This window comes from Lepidochelys kempii, chromosome 7 (genome assembly GCF_965140285.1).
Source record: "Lepidochelys kempii isolate rLepKem1 chromosome 7, rLepKem1.hap1, whole genome shotgun sequence".
NCBI lineage: Eukaryota > Metazoa > Chordata > Testudines > Cheloniidae > Lepidochelys > Lepidochelys kempii.
In genome coordinates this window covers 92,302,185-92,328,173 of record NC_136386.1, presented here as the reverse complement: position 1 = coordinate 92,328,173, position 25,989 = coordinate 92,302,185, and the positions used below count along the sequence as shown (strand labels likewise).

Here is a 25,989-nt window from a genome sequence, read left to right as displayed (position 1 = left end):
TGAATCAAGCCTTTGGCTCTCAGTAGCTATTTTCAGAAAGAAGCCTTAAATCTGTTTTGCATTCCTACCTTAATTGCCTCTGTCATTGGGAGAGTTCAGTAAAGGCCACTTCCTGAATTTTATTTTATGGTGAAGGATGGGAAGTTATAATAGAAGAGGAATCATAACTCGGCCTACCTTCATACCAGGCAACTGTGACTGTTTTTTATTGCATAATTGTCTTAACTGCTGTAACACCCTGTCTTCTCAAAGCACCAGAACTAGATGAAGAAACAGACAAATGTTCATTCATCGCTCGTTAGAGGAAATGTTGCACATGTGGTTTGAGCTAGAATTGGTACATGTAGTTATACAGGAACAGTTGCCTTGGCCCAGGTAACCTTTGCCCCTCAGTGCAGTCCTTCATACCCTTGTGCTCATTATTATTAATTAGTTGTATTACAGTAGCACCTAGAAGCCTCAACCTGGTTCAGAGCCCCATTGTGTTAGGCATTGTACAAACACGTAGTAAGAGACAATCCTTCATCCAAAGAGCACACAGTCTAAACAGACTATACAGGTAAAGAGTGAGAGAGGAAACAGTGGCACAGACAGGTGAAATGACATGCCTGAGGTCACCCAGCAGGTCAGTGAACTAGAACTAATTAGAGCTGTGTCTGTGCTGAACAGTTCATATCCCAGGCCAAACTTCCCCAAAGCCCAGGTGTGTGGAGGGAGGGGCAGTTAGGTATCAGATCTGAACCTTTGTAAGGAAGCAACTGGCTGGTGGAACAGGAACATTTTTTGTACACATCTGTTTGTAGCTGAAACATCTTTGAGATGTGCTTTATTGTTAAGAAAATGCCACCCCCACAAAGGACAAACACAACAATAGGACTTCTCTCTGACAAAATTCAAAATAGAGGTAAAAGACAATTCACTTCAGACAAGTCCAAAGAAAAGTATTTAAGTGTGGTTCAATACAACCAAATTTCAAAGAAGAATAAAATATCTGTCTTCTAGTTCCCCACTCAGGACTAGTGCTTTGCAGAGATCCTGACCGCCAGCTTCAGCCCCAACACCTCACAGTACATCTCTTTTATAACAAAGATGTGGAAACTAATTAATTCCTCATATCCAGTCCAGCCCTACTACCCTGCACTCACTGCAGGAAACTCTGGTCCTTGTTGCAGGGCAGAGGGTTAACCTGGGAAAGGTCCAAACATCCTGTTATAAGAGATAGGGACAAGCCATAAAGTTCAGATCCGTAGCTGAACCTCCCTGAAGTTCTGGGGTGTTCAGAACTAGGGTTTTGCTTCAGGAGCATCTCTAAAACTGGAGTTTCTAGCTCCCCTCGCCTCCCTCCTGCCATGAGGTACTGACTCACATGTTCTTAAACCTTTCACAATTGATTCCCATGTAAAAAGCTGCCCTCACTTTCATCTAGCACTGTACTAAGATTGATACTGGGTGCTAAATGCTAATTATATGGGAGATGAGTGGAACTAGGCATATTGGACATTTAATTTCTCCCTGGGCTCAAGGTTTTGTTTTAGCTGGTCTCCTTCATTGACTGAAGAAAAGATAAACTAAGTACATAGGCCCCAAAAGGGTACTGTAGTCACTGCCACCACGTAAATGACCTTTTCTAAGGTGAGTGGTCTGAAGAACTTCAAAAGAACATAGTTTTTCTTCCAATTTTGTGGGCTGTGATTATTGCTGTAGCTTCACCAGGTTAGCAACTAACTCTATTAAGGCTTACAGACAGAAAGGAAATATGGAGTAAAATTCTAATTAAAGGCTCTTTGCTCCAAAGAATCTGTTTGCTATGGAATTTGCTGCACAGCTTCTATGGGAGTTGGCCAGCAGCTACAAACAGAAATAAAAAAGAATAGTCTTTCGGGGGACATGTAAAATCTGAGCTCTTTACCCCTTATCAAAGATATATTAGCGCTTTTCTCAAGAATATGGGTATTAGATCTTGTCAAATTCCATAATGGGTGATTATTGTACATTATAGCTGTGACATTCTATACCGTGGAGGAGCATGCTGTAACCCCCATATTCCTCATTTTCATATAATCATGATCTTATGTATAAAGCCTGCCTTGTAACGTATCAGGGGAAAGGTTACAATCTGCTGAAAGTCATTTCTCTATCCATATGTGTATATCATTAATGCATATGAAGTTATGAGAATTGTGTAGTATGGTTGTCACTAAGGGTATATCTACACTTACAGAGTTTTTGCACTGTTAAGTTTCACGGGTGATAGGGAACCGGTAAAAGTAAAGCGCTGGTTTGTGTACTCACTCAATTCCTCAGGCATCAGAAAGCGTTTACACTACCAGCACTTCCATCGCTGATGAGAGCAGCGCTGTGGGGCAGCTATCCCACAGGGCAGATCTCTCGATAGATCCTGTGGGAAGGGGGAGAGGGCTGAGCCAAAGGCATTCTGGGTCCCTGCTCAGTGCTGCCCTGCTTCATGTCTCAGGAGCCGCATTACTTCCTGTTTTTTTCTGTGGCATTTTTTTTTAAAACCTCCTGCTTTCTGGCTGCTTTCCCCGCCACATTTACAAACAAAGGGAAACTTCCCGGGGCTTACAGGGGGAGGGGCAGATATCCATGCGTCAGAGATGCTGGCCGGAGTGGTTGCTTTTGGAACATTGGGATATCCTTCGGAGGCCAAAGGGTGTTTACACTGGTGGAACATGTCTTCACTTTCACAGCAGCACGAAAAGAACAGCGGTAAGAGCTGTACACCTCTCGTGAAGGTGGTTTTCTTTTTGGTGAAACTTCTGAGTTTCACCACAAAAGGTCATTAACAAGTGTAGATGCTCCTGTGGTTTTAGCGCAAAAAAGGAACTTTTTGCGCTTTAAATGGTAAGTGTAGACATATCCTAAAACATGCTGTAAGTTGTGGGAATCAGCCAGATATTAGCTCCTCTGAGGCAACAGCAAGGAAAGTAACCAACACCCAGGTAGGGTGTCGAACAACCCATCAACAACCATTGTCCACCAAGGGAGCTACAATGCAATGACTCACCTGCATGAGGCCACACCAGGGGAATTGCTCCACCTTGCTTGGAGAGACTCAGTAATGCTCACCTGACTCTGAAGGGGAGGAGGGCAAAGCCAAGAGGGAGGAAAGGACACGATAAAAGGAAGAGACATTTGCCATGCTTTTCCTCTCTCTTCCACCTACATCTAAAGACATCACCACACCAAGTGACTGAAGCACTGATCAAAGGGGAGAGCCTGGCTGAAGAGCAACCAGCCAGCCTGTGGTGAGAAGCATCTAAGTTTGTAAGGGCATTGAAAATGTTAAGATCAGCTTAGAATGCGTTTTGCTTTTATTTCATTTGACTAAATCTGACTTGTTATGCTTTGACTTATAATCACTTAAAATCTATCTTTATAGTTAATAAATCTGTTTGTTTATTCAACCTGAAGCAGTGTGTTTGGTTTGAAGTGTGTCAGATGCTCCACTTGGGATAAAAGGCCTGGTACATATCAATTTCTTTGTTAAATTGACAAACTCATATAAGCTTGCAGTGTCCAGCAGGCATAACTGGACACTGCAAGATGGAGGTTCCTAGGGTTGTGTCTGGGACCGGAGATATTGGCTAGTGTCATTCGGTTGCACAATCCAGGGAGCAGTTTATATGCTAGAGGCTGTGCGTGAACCACCCAGGAGTGGGGGTTCTCACAGCAAAGCAGGGTAAGTCTGGCTCCCAGAATCAAGGATTGGACTGACCTAGCAGATCACCAGTCCAGATAACACCCGAGGGGAACGTCACAATAACTACCTTAAAAAATTTCCCTTGAGGTTGCAGTTGGGTTCAGTATACTTTTTCTGTCATAAGCTACCATGTTCTTTCTACTTCTACCAATGGCTGCAATTCAGCAATGTAGCAACTAGGGTAGTGTGTATGTGTAAAATTTATAAAACTTTGGATTCCTTTGAGATTAAAATTTATTTATTTTCTAGCTGATATGTTTTTCTTGCATAAATGCATTCTGTAAAACACACACAGCTCATTAACATCATGGACATTTGTGTTTTCCAAGTTTCCAAGATACTGTTACTTCAGTACTAAGGCTTCGATCCTGCAAATACTTACACATGTATAACTTTATTCACGGGAACTTCTAATTTACACACATGCCTGGTTGTAGGATCATGACATCCATTTCACACTGCTAGAATAGTGCAATATAAAAATTGTTTCCTTCTATTTATTTCTTATGGTTTTGGTGAAGGAAAAGGATATTAAATTGTAATCATTTTTCGGTTTCAAGGTTTTTGTAATGTAGGATGTATAAAATGATATGAAAGTTACTCTTGAACAGTAAACATGACCACCTTTTTATGGGTGGATTATAATATGATTATTGATTTATATTTCAATAGCACTTAGGGTCACTGATCAGGACCCTATTGTGGTAAATGTTGTGCAAATACAGAATGAAAGTTAAGCTTTTGGGGGAAGGGCCTACAGGACAAATCACATCACACATTAACTACAGTACTGGGGTACTCTCTAAAGGAACCCATCACTTTGTGTGTTTTTAATGTCTTCCAGAGTGGATTTCTAATCTGTAGATTGAGGAAAAACTTGACATTTTAAATATATTCTTGAGAGAGTCAGTCGCCTTCTCTGAAAACTGAAATAAGAATAGATGAACTTGTTCTCCTTCATGGCATAACTTGCTTCTTAAATAGGCTAGAGCACTAGTCAGTTTCTTTATTTTTGTAATACATTTCAAACTATATCAACACAACCAAGTGGTATTTACATTATGTCTATATATGAAGGAACACAAGTTTTATTGAGTTAGATACAGAATTCTACTTCATTTATTAATAATTTCTCTAAACATGCCATCACAACATCTGCTGTCTTGGAATATTAACCATGGGGCTGTTCAAAACAGAAGCCATTAAATCAGGATAAACAGCATGTTTTCAGTTCCTTTCCTCACAGAAAGAACAGGAGTACTTGTGGCACCTTAGAGACTAACAAATTTATTTGAGCATCAGCTTTTGTGAGCTACAACATCCGATGAAGTGAGCTGTAGCTCACGAAAGCTTATGCCCAAATAAATATGTTAGTCTCTAAGATGCCACAAGTTCTCCTGTTCTTTTTGCGGATACAGACTAACACGCTGCTACTCTGTTTCCTCACAGAATTAGCAGTGCCATGCCTCCCTTTGTCAAGTACCACATAATGACAAAAGAAAGGTTCTGACAACTGGAAGCGTCCAGAAGAGAGGGCAAGAGTGGATTGGCTAAAGTTACACTCAGACAACTCTAGCTCCTGGGAGGGAGGCGGCTTTCCCCTTCTCTTGGTCCATGGATGTTCACCGCCAGGAATGATAACCGGACCCTGGCCGGCAGAGGGGAACCGTACACATGGGCTGTAAAACTGCTACCCCAGCGAAGAACGGAGCCTGGTTCTGAGGTGGGGAGGAGCCGGCTAACTCCAGCTTTACAGGTGCAACGCAGGGGCGCGCCCTGCTCTGAGGGAGAATGAATCTGTTGGAAGTAGGCTGCAAAAGTAGCTCTTTTTGAACACGCTCACATACCTGCAATGCGGAGGCCGCTCCGGACAGAAGCCCTCCCCCCGGAGTCCGCGGCAGCCCCCCGAGCCTCATGCAGCCGGGTCGGAGGCGGACTGACTGAGCAGACCCCGGCCTGGGCTTGCAGAGGCCGTTGGGTGTCGGTGACAGACCCCGCGGGATAGGGACGGGCTGAGAGAGCAGCTCGCCCCCCGCGGGGCCCCAGTTAATGGGCAGCGAGGACTCCCTGCATGCAGCCACCAGGGCTGCGGGGCGCTGATCCCCTTCAAGCTAGGGGCAGCAGGCTCCTTCCCCGGACAGAGCAGAAGCGTCCACGCCTTAGCCCCCACACCTGCACCCCCCCCCAACCGGCCCCCCCTCGCACCTTTCCGGGTGAGCTCAGTGCGCCAGAGCCCGGAGACGTGGAAGCGGCAGCCGGGCTGGGCCCGGGGGCTGGCTGGGGAAGCTGGGTCGGTGCAGGCGGGTCTCCGCCAGCAGCGTCTAACCCACGCCGCGGGTAGCCGCCTTCTGCAGCGCCGAGCCCGCCGGCCGCTGAAGCCCCGCCCCCAAGGCAGGCAGCAGTGGGGGCAGAACGGACATGAATGCACCTGGGTGGACGCTGAGACTGGGAGGGCAACGGAGCTATGGTTTGCTTCCTACGCCCAAGGGCAAGGCGTTGGGTCTGTTACGCACACTGCAGCCCCACGCTCCTGTAAGGGCTGGTTTTATTCCAAACGGCAGGAAACGTGATTTTCATCTCGGTTAATTTAACGCTTCCTATTGGACAAGATCCCTTCCGTTCCTGGTGCCAGTGGCTCAATATCCTTACAGCCAGGCTGAGGCGGCTGGCCCACTTGCCCACATTTCAGGAGCTGCTTTTTGATATCACTTATGGACCCAGAACATAACTATGCTTTACATAATGCACCTTCAAGTTAGGGGAATGATGAGTATTCTTCATACGCAATAAAGTGGTTGAATCCTGCTTTAAGTACAAAATTCAATTCAAGCTTAATTATGGAGCAGCAGCCAGCACCTCCACCATAATTTCAGGTAATTAAACTACTGGAAGGGAGTCTTTTGTCTGGGCAGTCAAAAAGAGGTACTTTAATAGGAGAAACAATGCACAGGGTTAGCAGCAGCTCCATGGCTAGCTCCTGAGCAAATCCTGACCATGTGTAACTGAAGTGGGAATCTGCAAGTCACTTTTGCAGCCAGAGCTGCAAATAAAATGTATGAACTAGAAATTTGGGAAGAATCTGGTAAATGTTTTGCAGCTTTATTATCATACAACAATCCAAAGAACATCAGGAGTTCTGCATATAAATCTCCCTGATGGTAGAATTATGCTTTGAATTTTTGTACCATGACATTTTTTCTTATAACACTCTACAGGAGAATATGATATGCAACTGCACTATGGCTTATAGCAATTTCTTGTATAACATTTTTCCTTCAAAGGAAAAGAGATTTAATAATCCAGTTTTCATTAAAGAAACAGAAATCTGCTGCCAGTCTGTAACGTGAGTGCCTCACTCCAAGGGCAGAGTTCCAACAACTTCATTTGGAAAAACGTCTGCTGCATTCATAATTCATAAAAGCATTGGCATCTATCCCATTAAATTAACAGAGGAAGAGAAATATTCTTATGCTCAAAACATTCTCTCCCTCTTTTCCGAACTATTTATATCTGAAGGTCTATCATTTTCCCAAGCTCAAATGTAACCACCGTGTGTACATGTATAGATATGCAGGTTAACCCCAAAGAATACAAAATCCATTTTCAAAAGAAAAATGCTGTGCTTAATGGAACTATTTGCAAGATTCATACATCTCTCAGATTTATGATTTTCATTCACTGATCTTTGAGAAACTTAACATTTAAAAAAGGCAAAATGCATGCATCTCCCATTCTTCCACCCCACCTTCTTAAGTGGCTTCTAAGATTTTTTAGTAGTGCTGGTGTATTCATTAACAGTCATAAACATCTATTGTAGTGTCAGAATTCCATGTGAATCAATTTCCTTCCTTCCCTTTTCTTTTCCTTGCCTACATCTTTCTCAACATGATATGATATTGCATGACTACATATTAAAAGATATTTTAATCCCTTGCTCATCCAGTTGATATACCAAACAAAATGCAACAGCCTGACCTGGAGCCAGCTGTTTCTGCTGGTGTCGAGGTTCTTATTTTGCATCCATAGTATCTGAGCACCTCTAGAAAATGTATTAAAGGGGACTCAACTAATTAGGTGTAGCTCCCGCATGTTGCTGGCTCATGATACTGATTTGTTAAAATTTGCTTTATTACCCAGGAAGAACTCCCAGGAAGGGAATATTTTCAAGCAGCAGAGCTAATGGTCCATTTTAAGAGAGACAATACATGATTCATTTTAAGAAAGTAATGAGCTACTTGTGGAGTCAAGTGCTACTCAGCATGAGTAAAGGTGGTGCAATCTGGCCCTGTGTTATATGCTTAGATACTATGAGTGCTTTAAAAATGCCTGAAATAGATAGCTGCATTGTACTAAATTAGATGAGAAATACAGCACATTCGGTGAGGGTATGGATCCAGTTTAGATAAGCAGATGCAAATTGCTTCCAACAATCTACAAGAAAATTCACAAGCTGATGCCAAATGGTCTGAAAGGCTCTCTTCATACTCACTGTATTACAGTCAACAATCCATTGTAGGATTGATTAATGTAGACCAGTGCTTATACCATGCGTGGTGGCACCATGCAATGTAGGCTACATTACAGCATTCTAAATAAAATATCCCTTTTGTTCACTACAGCCAAGTCCTGTATCCTCTGTATCATGACGCACACCATTGGCACCAAGATATGCAGGTTGCTTGTGACAGAGAAAGTGGGAAAGAACTGTTCCAGGTGCTACAGGGCCTGGTGAATCCAGACCATCTCCATTAGTTTACAGAATGGAGCACTTCTCATTGTGGGATTATTACCTACATAAAATCACTCCAATTTGGATGGCAGAACCATAGCTGGAGAGGAGTGGGACAGGATGCAAATATAGTGTCTTTGATTTAGTTTCAGTCAGCGTCAATTACAAAGTTTCTGGAAGTGTTTGAAGAGTTCTGGGCTATGAGCTATGGGACACATGTTTTTGTTGGCTTGTGAAGTCCAGTAGGGAGGCAGAGAGTCCATTATTGGAAAAATCCTCCAATGCCTCCCTTCAGAAGGATTAGTGCTAGAAAGGGGATTTGCTAGGCTCTTACTAAAATCCTTGCAATGCTGAGAATCTCATCAACTATTGACCTTTCTCTAATATTCCTCTTTAATGAATATTGAGAAGTGTGTGGTGACGCAATTCTGTAAAATCTGAAGTCTTCAGATTTCCTGGATACCCTGAACATATTATGAGCTTGGAAATTGTACGTATCTTGTTGTTTGATGATCATCTTCTGGCAAGGATGAAGACCAAGTATCCCTACCTATTTCTTTAGATTTATGAACAGCCTTTGAGATCACTGACCATGAGATAATAGTGACATGATTTTGACCATAACAGGGATAGACAGAGTTCCTCATGAGTGGCTTCCCCCTTTTGTGTCTGAGATGACTCAGAACATAAGTACTCCTGAGGGAAGCACCAAAAAATTAAAAATTCTGCACACAATATTTTAAAATTCTGCATATTTTGTTAAAATAACAATATAATCACACCATTTGCTGACAAGTATTGTGAAACGAATTACCAAAATACTTAAAAATGGTGTGATTATATTGTTATTGTGCTAGTGTTATTTTGACAAATAAGATATGCAGAACTTGGTAGAATTTTAAAATTTTTAATTATTTGGCATAGAATTTTTGATGCAGAATTCCCTCAAGAGTACCAGGGTTCTGTGTGGGGCAATCTAGGTGCAGGCAGCTGGGAACAATGAACAATCCTCCCAACACTTGCACCCCCCCTTTCCTGGGAAATGTTGGATAAAAAGCCTCACCAAGTTGCATAGGTGACCACAGACTCAAACCCTTGAATCTGAGAACAATGATAAAGCATTCAGTTTTCTTACAAGAAGACTTTTAATAGAAATAGGAGTAAATAGAAGTAAAGAAATCCCCTCTGTAAAATTAGGATGGTAGATACCTTACAGGGTAATTAGATTCAAAACATAGAGAATCCCTCTAGGCAAAACCTTAAGTTACAAAAAAAGATACACAGACAGAAATAGTTATTCTATTCAGCACAATTCTTTTCTCAGCCATTTAAAGAAATCATAATCTAACACATACCTAGCTAGATTACTTACTAAAAGTTCTAAGACTCCATTCCTGATCTATCCCCGACAAAAGCAGCATAAAGACAGACAGAGACCCTTTGTTTCTCTCCCTCCTCCCAGCTTTTGAAAGTATCTTGTCTCCTCATTGGTCATTTTGGTCAGGTGCCAGTGAAGTTACCTTTAGCTTCTTAACCCTTTACAGGTGAGAGGAGTTTTCCTCTGGCCAGGAGGGATTTTAAAGGGGTTTACCCTTCCCTTTATATTTATGACAAGGGGGATTCTTGGCAGGGGGATGAGGCTCAGCACAGGGCTTAGGTGCAGAATTCCCCCAGGAGTAAATAAGGTGATTTCTCATCTTCCTGAAGGGGTCTCTCCTGTGGTGTACTTGCTGGATTATAATTTTTATGTATGTATATATTTATTTTTAATGTTTTTTTTTTAGTTTCTTGAAATTCCTAACAAACAGAAATTAGAAAATATACACCCAATCACAAGGAACAATACTGATATCAGGTTAACTCAAGCAGATGCTGTAACAAAATCAAAAGGAAAGAATGTAAAAGGGAAATTAAATATCATGATGAAAAAGCTACAATCGTATTGTTACATTTTAAAGGATTGCTTCGGAAGTTATAAGTGACCGTAAAATACTGAATTGTATGGTAAAACACACGCCCACACTATATACTCTGATTTGAAAAATACACTTAAGATAACTGTATTTTAAGGATGGGTATTCCAAAACCATTCAGTATTTATTAGCCTATTTCTGTTTCTATTAAAGTTAATGGTAAAGCTCCCAATGACTTAAATAGGAGCAATATTAGGCCTACACTGAGCGCCTTTGAAATTTCCATCCCAAATGTTTTACCATTACATCTCATGGCTGTATCACAATAAAGTATAAAAGCAAAATAGAAAGACTCATCAATCAAATCAATCTTACTGATCTGGACGTTAACGAAAAATCATTAGAGCCAAGCCCTATTCCTAAGGTACATGTGAACTTCTATGTAATTTTCATTTATTTGGACTTACACCAAGAGGCTCAGATAGGAACACATTAAAATTATCTAAATAAACAGTATCTCATATGCATTTTGAACTTTATTCAGAGTTATGGGTCTTTTGATTTGGAGATTTCAGAATTTTGGTCTAAGAAAAATAAAGTACCGTAGATCAGCAGTTCTCAACCGGGGGTCTGGGGCCCTCTGGGGGGCTGCAAGTAGGTTTCATGGGGTCTATGAAGCAGGGCTGACAGACTCACTGGGACCCAGGACAGAAAGCCAAAGCCCAACCGCATGGGGCTGAAGACCAGGGCCCTGAGTCTTGCCACCTGGGGCTGAAGCCAAAGCCTGAACAACTTAGCTTTGTGGGGGTCCCTGTGGCATAGGGCCCTGGGGAATTTCCCTGCTTGCTACTCCCTAATGCCAGCCCTTTTATATGCAGAAAAACAGTTGTGGCACAGGTGGGCCATGGAATTTTTATAGCATATTGTGGGGCCTCAGAAAGAAAAAGGTTGAGAACCCCTGCTGTAGATAGTTTCTTCTTCCACAGCACAAAACACACAGGGGCAGGGCTGTGCATAGCACATGATTATTTATGGTAATTATGGAACCTAGAACTTCTAAGGAGTGTCCAGAAATCAGCATTAGGTTCTTTAGTTCAGAAACGTTAACATTAGATTTATACATACAAAACACATTGATTGAAATGTTCCTACCAATCTCACATCAAATAAAGTGGAAGAGTGGGACTTATTTCACCTAAAAGATAGAATAGCTGGCACTCCTGAGATTAACCTTTTACGCAAATTTCTAACAGAAATTAAGTGAGAAGAAGGTGTGTTGATGACATCTGGTTTGGAACTCTACCATCTGAAACATGATCTGGAGCTACTGTTTCAATCCTCAGGCCCTATTTGCCACTTTTCTGAGATCAGGATGTGTGGATCTGACATAAGAATTTTTTCTTTATACTGCAAATAATTGGTGAAATTATGCTCTAATGGTTACTGCACATCCTGTCTTCTACTGTAGGAGAGAAAGCAGTGTAATGCTTGAACTTCCATACAGCTTTTTAAAAACTTCAAGGGCCGTACATATGATGTCATCTAGAGCAGTGTTTCTCAACAACCGGTCCCTGAGATCTCCCTGATACAGTTAGGAAGGCAGCAAGTCAGTCCCTGGTATCAAAAAGGTTGAGAAACACTCATCTAGAGGAAGTTTAACATACAGTAGAATACTTATACATTTAAGTGGTTGCTGGTAGTAACTCTAAGTCAACACTCAACAATCTTCCACATAAAACAAGTGCATGCTGATCTAGCAAAAATATATAGCGTTCCATTTCCAATTGGTTTTGAGCACTGGTATTTCATAACTTTAAAAGTAGGTTTTTATAAAATTACATTCTGAATGAAGTTTTCACTTCTGGACACTCTTCAGACATTTTAATATTACATTAATTGATTACTAAAAGTCCTGATTTTTTATTGCTCTAACACTGTCATGTCCTATCTCTTCTCCCCTTGTTTAGGTCAACTCTTGTGTTGTATTTAATTTAAAGCCCAACCCTGTGGTTAGCTGAGTGCCATCAATGACCAGGACACACCATGCCTATAGGAGGCACTAAGCATCATATAGGATTGAGCGTTAAATCAAGTATTGCAAAAAGAGACTCCTTGAAGCAAGGCACCTGCCGTTTAATTGGTCTATAAAGCCTGCATGATTAGATTTGAAATTAGGAAATGTGAATTCAAATATTTTTACAATCTAGAGAAAAGTCAGAGAAACCAGAGAAACTTTTTATTGCACAAAATAAATTATATAGAAAACAAAATGCAACAAAACAATTTGTATTTGTAGGCTGCACAACAGATGTTACAACATGAATATATTTATTGCTTTCAGAAAGGAGCAATTCAGTGCTAGTAAGCAGATTAGTTATACTTCTTGCTCATCTAGATTTTTCATAGGATTAATTCAACTGGGCCAGAGGCATCTTGCAGCATATGGACCTTACACAATTGTAACTTACTATAGCAGTAAATGAAGGTGCCGTGGATATTCTTGACAATTACATGAAACACTCAATTTAACATCACTGGTACTGAAGCATACATACAATCACAATAAGAAACTGTTACATATCAAATATATTTCTTAAAATGTCCATTTACAGAGTTTGCATGAGTTATTGTACTAAAATTTACCCTCTTTACAAATGTAGATATAACTCCAAACAAACTCAATTCTCTCTGCATCAAAATACAACACAGACCTGATTTTGCCAAATGAAGGCTAGTACCAACTCAGTACCTAATTATAGAAGTGTTCACTTGTTCTAATGTAGTTATGGGTTTATCATCCTTTTTCAGGACAACCCTCTATTTTTTAAAAGAGTTATAACTCAGCTGAAAAGAATATTCCAGAGTGACCTTTGGCAGAGCGGGGGGAAACGACAGTACTTGTTTTATACACTAACAAAAATACTCAATTGGTTATTTAAAAAAATATATAGGGCTGCAATATATATTTTACATATATATTACATTTATAACTCAAAGTGGTTTGAGATTCTAAAATACTACTTTGTTGACCCTGAGATGTTGAGCCCCCATTGATTTAATATGGACATACTATTAGTAGCTATTTAACAAGAAATTTAAAAAGTGTAAAATATTCAAATTGTAAGATGTTTAAGAAATACTGACTACTTTAGGAACTTAAGAAAAGCGTAAGTGTATTAATATGGTAATGGTTTTACCAAGTATTTGCAGTCTATTGAATAAAATCCTCTCACTATTTAATTATGTAAATATTTACACACATTTAGGATTGTAATATTGTAATTTACTGTGGACTTCTGGGCTTATAGTTACTAAACTTTACAAACTTATGGAAAACTAACACAAAACATTAAGTGTGACTAATGTTAGAGATATGACAGATGCCACAAATGTAAGGAAATTCAGAGTTAAGGTGGGAAATCTTGGCCATATTCAAGTCTAAGTTACATGAACGTAAAAGCAAAGAAACACCATTAAAGTCAAATCTAGAGCTCTGACCCAGCCTGAGGACCTGTTAGTGAAGACCCATGCAGAGTCCCATTGTGTGAAGACTGTGGGTTTACATGTGTGGAACTGAGATCAGAGTCTGGCCATCTGTCTTTAACAGCGATCTGGTAGAATTCATTTGGAATGGTGTGTGTGTGTTGCTGGGTTCTTTTAGATGTTAGATATACTACCGTACAAGCTGGCACAAAAAATGGGTTAAGAATGGCATTTCAGCCATCATTGCAATTTCACCATTTCAGTGTCCATGGTTCCATGAGATTAAGTCCTAATGTCATATCATGTGGTTTTTTGTGTTTTCAAAAAAGTAGTTTAAAAGTACGGTTGGTACAAATTACTATGTACTAGTAACTCAAAAGGTGCAGTTGTAACATGCATATGTTCCAGCAGCAGTTTCCTAAAATTCAAAAATATCGAGTATCAGATATGTCCCACGGCACTAGGAAAATACTATTTGCTTCACATATCTGGTATGTCATTTTCATTCAGTGGGGAAATTTGCTATTAAATACTGATGTCTAGCAAATCTGTTGTAACTTTAGATAATTTTATGGATTGCATAAACTGTAAATGGACTATGTAAATACTGTATACCTTAAAACATCCATTGGAATGTGACCCTCACAATGAAATTTGCTGTATCACAACAAATACAATAAAGTAGGAATGTTATAAGGTAGGAAGAAACTAATGTCAAAAATGAAAAAACAGCACCGTCATTATATGTTATGCAATCAAATTATTGATAATGTAGACATTTTTTGTAGCATGGTCAGATAGACTTGGCTAAGTCCAGGTATAAAATGCATTTAGCCCAGCTGTAACAACTATACAGCTTTATACAGAATAAACATTCCATAAATCAACTGAGAATGCATTTGAGCACAAAAATAAAAATATTTAAGTGATTCTCTAAGCAGCTTTTTGTTTTTTCAAAACATAAACATAGATATTGGACTGATTAAATATCTACAAGTGCTTTTCCTTTATAAAAATACATATATTCTTAGTAGTAGGATAGACTAAGTCATTAACAATGACCTGGTATTTTTTTTTCACTTCAATTTGAATGATTTATAAGCTAAATTTTACAACCACAAAAAGGTTCATTTGTAATAAGGTGTTATCACTTTTGACAAAAAGCTTAAAATATTTTATATTTTAAAAGAAAATTAGCAACATAACATTACAATACGTTCTATGATCTCTAAGTATTGTGAGGGCTGTTGTATTAAAAACGGATAGCCACTGACCAGATGCAAGGAAGAATTACTGCCCACCACAAGCTCCTTTCTTATCTTTACTTGGATCACAGCTTATATAAGGACACTTAGGCCCCCATCCAAAAAAATGCCATTTAGAGTACTCTATACAGACTATTCGGTAGCCTGGAACGTCTAATAGATCAGGCTTTGCATTGATTTTTTTAAAATGCAAAATATTTTTGAGTTTGCATTTGGGAAAATATTTACAAAATTATCCATTGCTTAATGTTTATTCCAGGAAGTTTCTACTCCTGAAAAAAAAGAAAAGAAATAAGAGCTACTGCAATTTTTTAAGTGACAGATTTTAAAATCTCTTTAAATAATTGTTCTGTTTTTTCCAATGTAGTTCAGGACTATCCTGGAAAAGAAATGCAAGCGATTTATCTAATTTTTTATTTTTACTGCACCACACACAAAATAACCTTGATATTTTTACTAATCAATAGTCTGATGTTACTGAAAGCAATGCCATTTGCTAAAAAAATAGCTATAAAATCTGTAAAATGTACTTTAACATCTTTGCATGATCCTCCAAGTCTGTCCTTTTTACCCTCCAAAAATTCACTAAGCTACAGCTAGAAAACCCAAAAGTATCTTTGTGAATATTTTGTGCTTCAGAAGGTTTATGAGATTGACAGTACACGGAAGTATTTTATTAGTTCACAGGCCAGGTATAGCACAGATATCAGTAATGCAAGCCTTTATGCTTCTTTTTGTTAACAGACATTACCCATGACCTAAAAGGGACCATTCTTTCTACCCATGACTGGTAAATTCAATCCTTATGCTAATTTCCAATAATTTATCTGTTATTCAAAAATTGACAGGTATGCCAAACTCTAGTTTGGCAATAAACAACTACCACCAGTAACATACGTTTGTTTGATACCAGATGCATTACACTTGACTAACTAGATGTCCACTGCACTCCTCAATGGAAAATGACAATGCTTTATTCCAAGTCAGTTTCTGGATGGCTGACCTTTGGTATTAAAACGTCCCTTAAACTATTAGGCAAGCAAATAAGTCATAAAAATATAGTCTTTAAAAAAAACTTTATGAATAAATTAAATGTATGATAGGCAGATGCACGGAGTAATTTAAGTCAATCAGAATTCAGTTTTCCAGTAAAAAGGTACAGTGAGCAACTGATTATACTGCACCAAAATCCCTCAGACACAACAGCAACATCTACATTGCTAATCACCTGATAGAATACAAAACACAGTTATGGGACCAGAATATCACCACAGAATAAATGCTTCTCACTTTGACAGTAAACATCTTTGCTTCACCTTTGTTTGCAATAGAAAACTTAGACTATAGCCAGCAGCACAAAAATGTTTTACCCTTGTAAGAATTTTATATACTACACCATTCTCTCTTAATCCAAACCCTGCCTGCTGCTCATCACCTTAAGGGAAAAAAATAACAATTTATTTTCATCCCATCCATCCTTTTATATGTCATGTATTAAGCCCCCTTTAAAAATATCTGCTAGAAAAAATTTATATATATATATTATATATATATATATATAAAGTTTACTGTAAGAAAAAGTACATATATCATAGCAATATGCAAATTCAATCTAATGCCTCTCTTTGGTTCGTTAATATAATCATGGAATCTTTATCTTATGGGACTGGCCTCTCCTGCAGTTTGAAACATTAGAGTTGCACCTCTCTTTCTACAAATACAAGAGGCAGCTCAGGTCTACGGGCTTTTCCACACCCCTACCACCACTCTTGAAGTGCTTCCAGAGCTGTATAGAAACATTAAATTGCTTATCAGTAAAGGAAACAAACTTCTTAATGGTAATGACAGGATTCAGAAGTGACCATTGTAAAAACACCAGCAGAATGTCTTGTGTCAAAGGAAACCCTACTTAGAAATCCCATCTGAAAGATCCTGACCTCTCCCTCCCATCCATCTGAGACATTTGGGATGTAGTGAGTAGTAAGGAAAAAAATTAGCTGGGAAGTAAAGAGGAGTAAGACAAGGAAAATATTCCCCTTCTCTAAAATTAGTAGCATTAATCTATTCTGGGATCACTGTTTGGAGCACATTCCCACAGAAGGATGCTTCAGTTGAGAAGGGAAGATCCAGCCAATAGTGTTTTACTAAAATGTTGATAGATGACCAGGTGGAAGTTTTTCAGATTTCTTCTGTGGTGGCTCAAGCTTTTTCTGCCCTGAAAGCCATCTTGGAAAGTGTTAAGTAGGCTCTGATCCCTTCTAGAATCAGTCTGTCTACAGCTGAATATGCTGTGGTGAAGCAGGACTAGATCCACCTGACTATGGAGGATTTAGCTGGCTTAGCCCAGGCATTATGGGCAAAAACAAAACAATCAATATTTTTCTGAATTGATTGGTTCTACTAAGGTATATTTCACTGTTCTTCTCACATGTAGGATATGCCATGCTTCTATCCTCTCCAAATGTGAGGTATTGGACAAAATGAATGAATAATCTCCCATGAAGTACTGATGGGTTAACCTTGTTTATGAATGCCTCTAGAGTAGAAAGAGCTTTATCTTGTCCTCCTGGAAGATATAGTAAAGCTTTGTCTTCTAAAAGCAATGTTTTCTGAAACTCTTCTGGTTGACATGACGCATAACTTTACTATAAGGAAATACAGGGAATTATGTATCATTGATTCAAAGGTCTGGATTGCGAAAGCTTGTAGCATTGTGGACAGCTCCTATGTGGCTTGCTTTATTGGAAAATAGATGAGTTTATTCTCAGGAGGGAATCTGCATTACTTTGGCATTTAGACTTGAAATTCTCATGTCCTCATGTCAATTTATATATGCCATGGTCATGACTGAACTAGAATATGCTCCTTCCCTAAGGCAAGAGCTGAAGTCTCAAAGAGCCAGCCTGAAGGCTCCCAAATCTGGGAACCTGATGCTCTGGAGCTTTTTTAACTTTGTTTATTGTGGTGCTCCAGGTGTGTTCCCCATCCTGAAAGGTTGATACCAGAGGTCTGGATTTTGGTATCTGGACTGCAGAAGGAAGTTGCTACAATCATATGGGCTTCCCATCACCACCAAATGAATCACTGAAACACTCTGGATAGTTAGTATCTGCTTTCCTACACATCTCTTGTTGTGACAGTTCCAGGCTCATAAGAGAAATCCTTGACGTAACACCATATGCACTCTTGTCTAGGGTGTAATTTCTATGTACAAGGCCAGAAGACCAAGGGGCTGCAAGTACGCACAACTTAAAGATCAGTGCGTGGGCCATGTTTAATCTTTCCTGTGTTGGTAAGGCTGCATTCAACTCCTAGGTGAATGATACTTTGAGAGGGCTTCAGAAAATTCTTCTATCTGAATATTTTCTATTTTGTCAACCTGTTCATTTTCCTTGTCTAAGACCGCTTGGACTCTCCTCATCTTTTTCTTACTCTGAAGAATATGAAGCAGAGTCCCGAACCTTTGAGGGACAAGTTCTATTGCTTCTTACTCCAGGTGACTGTCTGACTGAACTAGGACACTCTCCTTCAGGTGCGAGATCTCCTTCAGGATTATTTGATGTTTTTAGTTGTCTTGCAAGGTTGAAGAGGGATGAAAAAGAGATGTGGAGGAGTCTGGAACTCCAGGGTGCATCTCTGCTTCACTCGGTTCTGAACTTACCTGTTAGTCATTGTGCAAGTATGCATCCGATGAAGTGAGCTGTAGCTCACGAAAGCTTATGCTCAAATAAATTGGTTAGTCTGTAAGGTGCCACAAGTACTCCTTTTCTTTTTGCGAATACAGACTAACACGGCTGTTACTCTGAAACCTGAAATTAGAATGAGGTATCTGGAAAAGGGAATACCCTGCTTTGTAGGCCTACTTGACTGAAAACTGTTGTAGGCCTACTTGACTGTTCAAACTGAATGAGCTGGAAAGAGGAGTTGGACTCATTTCTTGGTTTGGGCTTTCTTCTTATGTTCTTACCCCCTTGTGGATAGGAATAAAAGGACCTTTACATCCTTCAACTTGACTGGAATGGGAGCAAACACTTTGGCTAGTCCATGTAATTGGCTAGAACTGTATCAAGCTTTTCTCCACGTAGGATTCCACTGGTGTGTTTTGAAACTCAGAGAATTGGCACTGAATAACTATGCTGTCAAGAACTTCAATCAGTTAGGGCTTCTCTAGTTTGTGGCAAACTGGGATGTGACTCTACCCTGCCTTATTTTGCCATGGACTAACTGACGTGCATTAACAGTTCTTTTATTAACTAAATGAGACTATATTAATGAACTGTTAATACTTGTCAGCAGTATCGAGAGCAGGCTAGTGTAGGGTATATTCACACTGCAGTTTGTGGGAAATTAAATGTTTGTGTACACAAGCCCTTAGTGTCTGGCTGAGTTGGCTTTTGTGGTTTTGCTGCAACTCCATGGAATGCCCTTCTGTAGCTTCTCAGACCTTATGGCAAATAGATTGCCTCTTGACCTCTGTGGTGATATGGAAATGGAAAACATATAGAGCAAAAGAGCTCAGTGGGTGGTCCCATTTAGGGAGAAAAGCCCTACAAATTTTGGTTCACTATGGGAGAGTAGAGAGCAAAAGATTTTGGTTGCTGCTGTCACAAAATCAGCTTTAAAAAGCTAGGATTGAAATGGATAAGATGGGAGCCCTGTCTACCACTCTGCTGCAGAAAGTAAATTTAAGTCCTAAACCACAATGGACAAATCTGAGTTGCTCCTGGAATTTGCAAGAGAAATACAGCCAAAATATCTCAGACTAAGGAAAAAGATAAGGATCCAGAATTCAAGATTAGGGGAAAATAAAATTGACTCAACATAAGACTCATCCTTTTTAAATAGTTTCTAGTATGTGAGATACTGTATTTGCCCATATTTAAACTGCCTAATTAACAGAAAATATTTCTTTGATGTCAGCTTGTTTCACTTGAAGGAAGATTCTTCTATGTAGAGTTCTATTAAGAAATACTATTACTGAAAATATTGAGACCATTTATAATACACAGAAAAATATTCTTAATTAAAATGTATGAAGTGGGTCTAAAAGATATTCTATATTAGTAATCCACCATTTTCCTTTAAATAACATTTTCACTAAAACCAGAAGAGTCAAAATAATTTACATTATAAAATGTCATTAAAAAGAAGAATATAGTTACATTTTTGTTGCACATTGTTTCCTATCTGAGCACCCCATACGTTAGGGTCTGATTCTGAAAACATTTATTTGAATAATCCTTACTGTAGTGATAAGTTCCACTGACTACAGTGGGGGCTATTCAGACAAATAAGAATTATTCATGTGTTTGCAGGATTGGGCCCTTAGTCAAGGTAGTTTAATAGTACACAATGTAATGCACATTTCATGCTAATCTAATAGATTTGTATTATATATGCTTTTGAGATCTTACAAGATCCTATTCTGTAAACTCTTAATTTACAGTATGTTAGGGGACATACACTGCATACAGATTTCTAGTCTAACAAAAGGCATTACATTTGACTTCTATTAATGGGCTATCTGGGAGAAGGAGGAGGATGTAACTTCTGGGCTCTCATTTTAGAAAAAAACCTAAACTTGTGAGATAGAGTTAAAGGTTGTACAATTAGGGAAAGTGTCTCATTTTAGGTCTGACCACCCCCCATTGCAGGTGGGAACCAACAATATGGATAATTGCAGAATAACTATTGTGGGCTCAGCTATTTTCTTCCTTCCTGATTGACTTTATGCAGCAGTGAGACACTGTCTGCTATTTAAATGTCCACATCAAGCACGCCTGTACGTAGTAGTGTCCTGTTTTATTTGGAGACGCTGTGTGATTTTCACTGAATACCCATGTTCCCACTGCATTATAATCTGACTTTGGCACTCAAAAGTGTCTGTACATGCACTTGACTATTCTTACATTTGTCTTATTTTTTAATTGGCACAATGTATCAACAGGGATAATCACACGTACATATCTGTAGACATGTCACACTATGCAGTATAAGAAAAGAGGAATTTACTGCAGGAGAGACAGCACTTGTATTATGCAAACTGCCCATATAGATATCAATTTGGCTGGCATCTAACCCCTAGGACAAGCATTCAACCAAACCACAAGCAGGCACTATGCTGTCATATCTGAAATTCATACTTGTAGGTAGCTAGATCATATGTTTATAAAAGCACTGAAAGACAGGATACTCAACTAAGTACATTGAAAATGTATCTGTCCTTAGTTTTTGAACTTACAGTGAAGAAGATTTGACTTCCCTAATCCAGTTCTGAGCTGGATTTAAAAAACAAACAAAAACCATGAAATAACACAGTTGTCAATTCTGAGCAAGACAAATTTTTGGCTTCCTGAACTTAGAATGCAGAAAATCTTATGAAACATTCAAATCTCTATTCATTGTCACTCATGGGCCCTCATAATAGAGTAAAAAGAATTTTCAGTGGCCATGCTAAATCCAATATGAATTTGTTGGTTGGGTGCAAAATTCTGTCTATGGCATGGCCTTAAGAATGGACTCAAAGTGATAAATTTTGTGTTAGACAAGGTAGGTGAGGGAAAATCTTATATTGGACCAACTTCTGTTGATGAAAGACAAGCTTTCAAGCTCACAGAGCTTTTCTTTGGGTCTGGGAAAGATACTCAGATTGTCAACGGTTAAATAGAAGATGGAACAGACGGTTAAAAATAAAAAGTTAACACGTTTCAAGAGATCATTCAAGATAAAGTGGGAAAAATATTTGAGAAAAATGTTTACCCACAGGTAATATGGTGTTTCCACATTGGAACCCATATAGGGAATCATTAAATAATTATAACCCATACTCGATGGGACCACATCCTGAAATAAATCTTTCCCAAACCCCCTCTTCTGGCCTTCAAACAACCTTCCAACCTTACCAAGGTCATCATCAGAAGCAAGCTCCCCACAGATCAGAATACACCAACTCAAAGTGGCACTAGACCCTGCCAGAACAACAGATGCAAAACCCAGATGACATATCTCCACTTTTATAATGATCAATATCTTCCACAATACACCATTCAAGATCCATGGGTCCTACACATGCCTAACACAATATGTGGTGTACCTCATCCAATGCACTAAATGCCCCATTAACAACTGTGGGTGAAACCAGACAATCACTATACTCTCAAATGAACTCACAGAGAAAAATGTTAAAAGACAAAAATCACCCTATCACCCGTGACCAAACACCTTTCAAAAAGCCATCACTCCATATCTGACCTATCCTTATCCTCAAAGGAAGTCCGCATAACACCTTCAAAAGCTGGAAAAAATTCACAACTCTGCTAGACATTAAAAACCATGGACTCAATAAAGACACTGGATTTATGGCTCCTTATAACCATCTGTGCTCCACTAGTCCTCCTTTGTCCCATGACTGCAGAGGTGTTAACTGCTCACTTAATGACCTGCATGGTCTCTTGCAACGTGTTAACTCCTTACGTTTAGCAATTTGTTCCGTCTTGTATTTAGCTGTGACACACTGTGTACTTTTCTCAGACCTGAAGAAGAGCTCCGTGAGCTTGAAAGCTTGTCTTTCACCAGCAGAAGTTGGTCCAATAAATATTACCTCACCTAACTTGTCTCTCGACTATCCGGAGACTACATGGCTACAACAACACTGCAGACAAATTCTGTGCTGTCCTTCTGTTTAAAACACCCAGTCCAAATGTACCAAACCAGCAAATATACAACTGAAGAAATACATTGTCTCCCCCAAATCAACTAAAAATTAAGCTTGGAATATTGCTATTAATTTTATGACAAACTGAAACCAAAAGCTTTGAAACAAACCTTTCATTTGAACGTGAAGCCACCTTGAAAATACTCCTGGCATAAAAACAATACTTCTATGATGTGAAGGGCATAAAAATTGTAAGGTGTCATTTGTACATACATGTAAATATTTAGAAATAACATCCTGTTGCTACTTTATAAAGGAATTTAGTATGATGCACATAACATTGATATGCAATAGAAATTTGGATCCCCCTCCTGCAAGCTGATCCATGTGGGCAGACCTCTGTGTCTGTCAAGAGTACCTCTGCATTTGTTAAGGCTCTGTGTAGGAGCTGGGGGTTTACCACCATGGAGCAGCTTGTCACATCTGCCAACGAGCATGCCATGGACTGGGAACAAGCATGCCATGGACTGGGAAGGCAAGAGGTGACTAGCCTTTGCAACCAGCAAGTGCATCTCTTGCTATCAACTGTATGACCCAACTAACCCCAAAACCAGTCAGCACACTGTGCCTGCAGAAGGGAGTATCAGAGTGTTTCCCATGGCACCCTGTGTCAGCACATTATATGCAATCTTCATCTGCAATGGCAGGATTCCTTAACAGAATGCTATGGACAATGTCTCTACTCCCCCTTGTTATGTGGCTTTTGGAACACAAAGGTAGGATTTGACTCAGTGCGTACAAACAGGATGTGATCCTGTTGTCACTAAAGTCAATGGCAAAACTCCCATTGACTTCAGGGGCCACCATTTCACCCGTAATGCATGTTTGTTTGCATGCCCAACACATATAAATTGTACTGACACCAAACTTCTATAGGAGCTATTTCCCATCATCTAGCTTTTATGCTTTGACCCTGTGGTTTTTTATTTCGGTTTTTTGTTTGATTTTCAAAGCATGAGTAATTCATTCTATAGTAGCTTCTGAAAGTCAATTTGTTTCCTTTTTTTGTATACATAAAGTCATATAAAAGTTCGTAGGAATGCTGGCAGCTGTGCATTAAGTAGAAATTATACCAAGTATTGAACTGTAAGTATCTCTGCAGAGTTTGAAATAAAAAACCCACTCTGACTTGTAAACTGAGCAAAGACAATGGAAGACTACAGAAAATATATGAAATATAATGCTCCCTGCAATGTCACTAGAAACCTTAATACAATTTTCTTCACTAGAACCATTATATTTGTGATACCTAAGGCAAAAATCACATTTTTCCCCACCACCACCAGGTCTGAGAAAAAAAAAATGCCTTGAACAGCCTATTTTCATCAGACTGCTTATCTACTACATTGCATTACCTCTAGTTTTATGGAACTAGCTTTAAGATGCGACAATAACTAATTAAATTAATCTGCAATAGCTTCTGAACTCCAGATAAACATAACAGAAATTTAATGCCATTAAAGCTGTGTATTTTGAAAAATGTTAGTTTGTATTATTTTACTCTATTATATGCCACACTTGGACACATCTAAACCCAATCTTAAAAAGAAATCCTTAATGTGAATGGCAACAGAGTGACAAAAGATATATAAATGTTTGTCATATGGTGTAATTTCAGACAGGAATTTCTGCTTTTTTATTGGATAGTTAAATGATTTTAACCTCACTTTTACCCTGACTTTATTAAAAGAAATTTAATTTGACCAGCTGCCATTATCCTAAATAGTTGTATATCATTTTCCAATCTCTAGGCCAATCATACAATTTTGCACTCACAAGGGCTATTGTGCTATTAGGTGACACTGGCAGAATCTATTTAGACAATTTAAAATGGCTTAGTTGAATTACTATGTTCTAATATTGTTGTAAGGATAATCTTCATTCATTGAAAAAGGACTGCTGCATACTCATGAGCGAGCTATACCTGGACGCACGAGAAACTTAACAAGAAAAATGTAGTGGCACAATCACCACTGTTCTAAATATATTTTCTATACAAAATATTTTCAAGGTATAATCCATAACTTTTTGTACAGTTCGCTATCATTTATACAACAAAAATCAGTAAAATAGTAAATATGTGACAATTGCAACACCACATGGAATGAGCATTCTGCCATTTTGCTAGTGTAATCAACATTAGGACCAGAAAACTCTTCTAACAGGCAGGCAAAATGTTCTGTAGTTTTTGAATCTTGACTATACACGTCATGATTTTGGCTATGACTTGCAGCACACTTTTAAGATACTACAAATATCTTATGCACATTTCAGTAACAGAATGGCACTTGGCTTGCTCTAATAGAAACAACAAAGATGCAATTGACAATTTTAAGAAAGACAATGTCCTTATTTGCATGCTGAAAGTCTGGTTGTGTCCCCTTAATCCAGGCACATCCATTCATTGTGCAATCTGTCGATGGGTAAACAAATAGTGCAGGATTCATCTCAGTGGGATCCAGCCCTTTGGTCTAACCAAAGTCAATTCTGGGTCGATACTGCAGTACCATAGGGTAAGACTAGAAACAAAAACAAAAGAAGAACACAACAACAAACAAAAAAAGACAAACAAGGATAACATGAAGGCATGGTTTATACGAAATACAAACAAGATATAATTAAACCGTACCGTAAGGAAAGTTAAAAACTTACCTCTAGGATGATCATTAGATTAATGTGGTTTTATACATTTCAATAAAATTTACATCCACAACCAGATTTCAAAAATAAAATGAAAAGTTTCTTTTTCACGGTGAGTTCACAAGTCAGATTATAATTATATCATCCATACACAATACACATGCTACATAACTTAAATTGTATGTATGACATACTGGAACCACACTTGTGTGATCCTAGAAATAATTCAGGTATTCCTGTGCTGTTAGATTTGACAAAAACATTCACAAGATGTTTTTATCCCATATTGATCAAATCAATTCTAAGATGACATACTTGGCCTGATATTTCAGAAGTACAGAGAGCCAACAGCTCCCATTATAACCAGTACCAACCAATGTAAGCTGCAGTTACTCAACTCTTTTGAAAATCAAGTCAACCAGTCACTTGCTTTCATGAGAAAGGAGGACTGAAATCTCCTGAAAATATTTCCCTTATTTTCATATTCATTCAGGGCTGCATTTTCAATAGCTCTCAATCGTGCA

General features: G+C 38.9%; 1 protein-coding gene across 10 annotated transcripts in view; it reads right to left on the bottom strand.

The window, feature by feature from the left end:
• PCGF5 (polycomb group ring finger 5) overlaps positions 1-25,989 on the bottom strand; it is a 149,280-nt gene that overhangs the window by 69,044 nt on the left and 54,247 nt on the right. For 2 of the 10 annotated variants that reach the window (XM_073353830.2, XM_073353833.2), the window contains one exon: positions 18,895-25,344. The exons of the other annotated variants lie outside the window; for them this stretch is intronic. In XM_073353830.2, coding sequence (XP_073209931.1) covers positions 25,297-25,344 — 48 coding nt within the window. In that variant the 3' untranslated portion in view covers positions 18,895-25,296. Of the gene's footprint in view, positions 1-18,894; positions 25,345-25,989 lie in introns of those variants that run through there. 10 annotated transcript variants of the gene reach the window in all.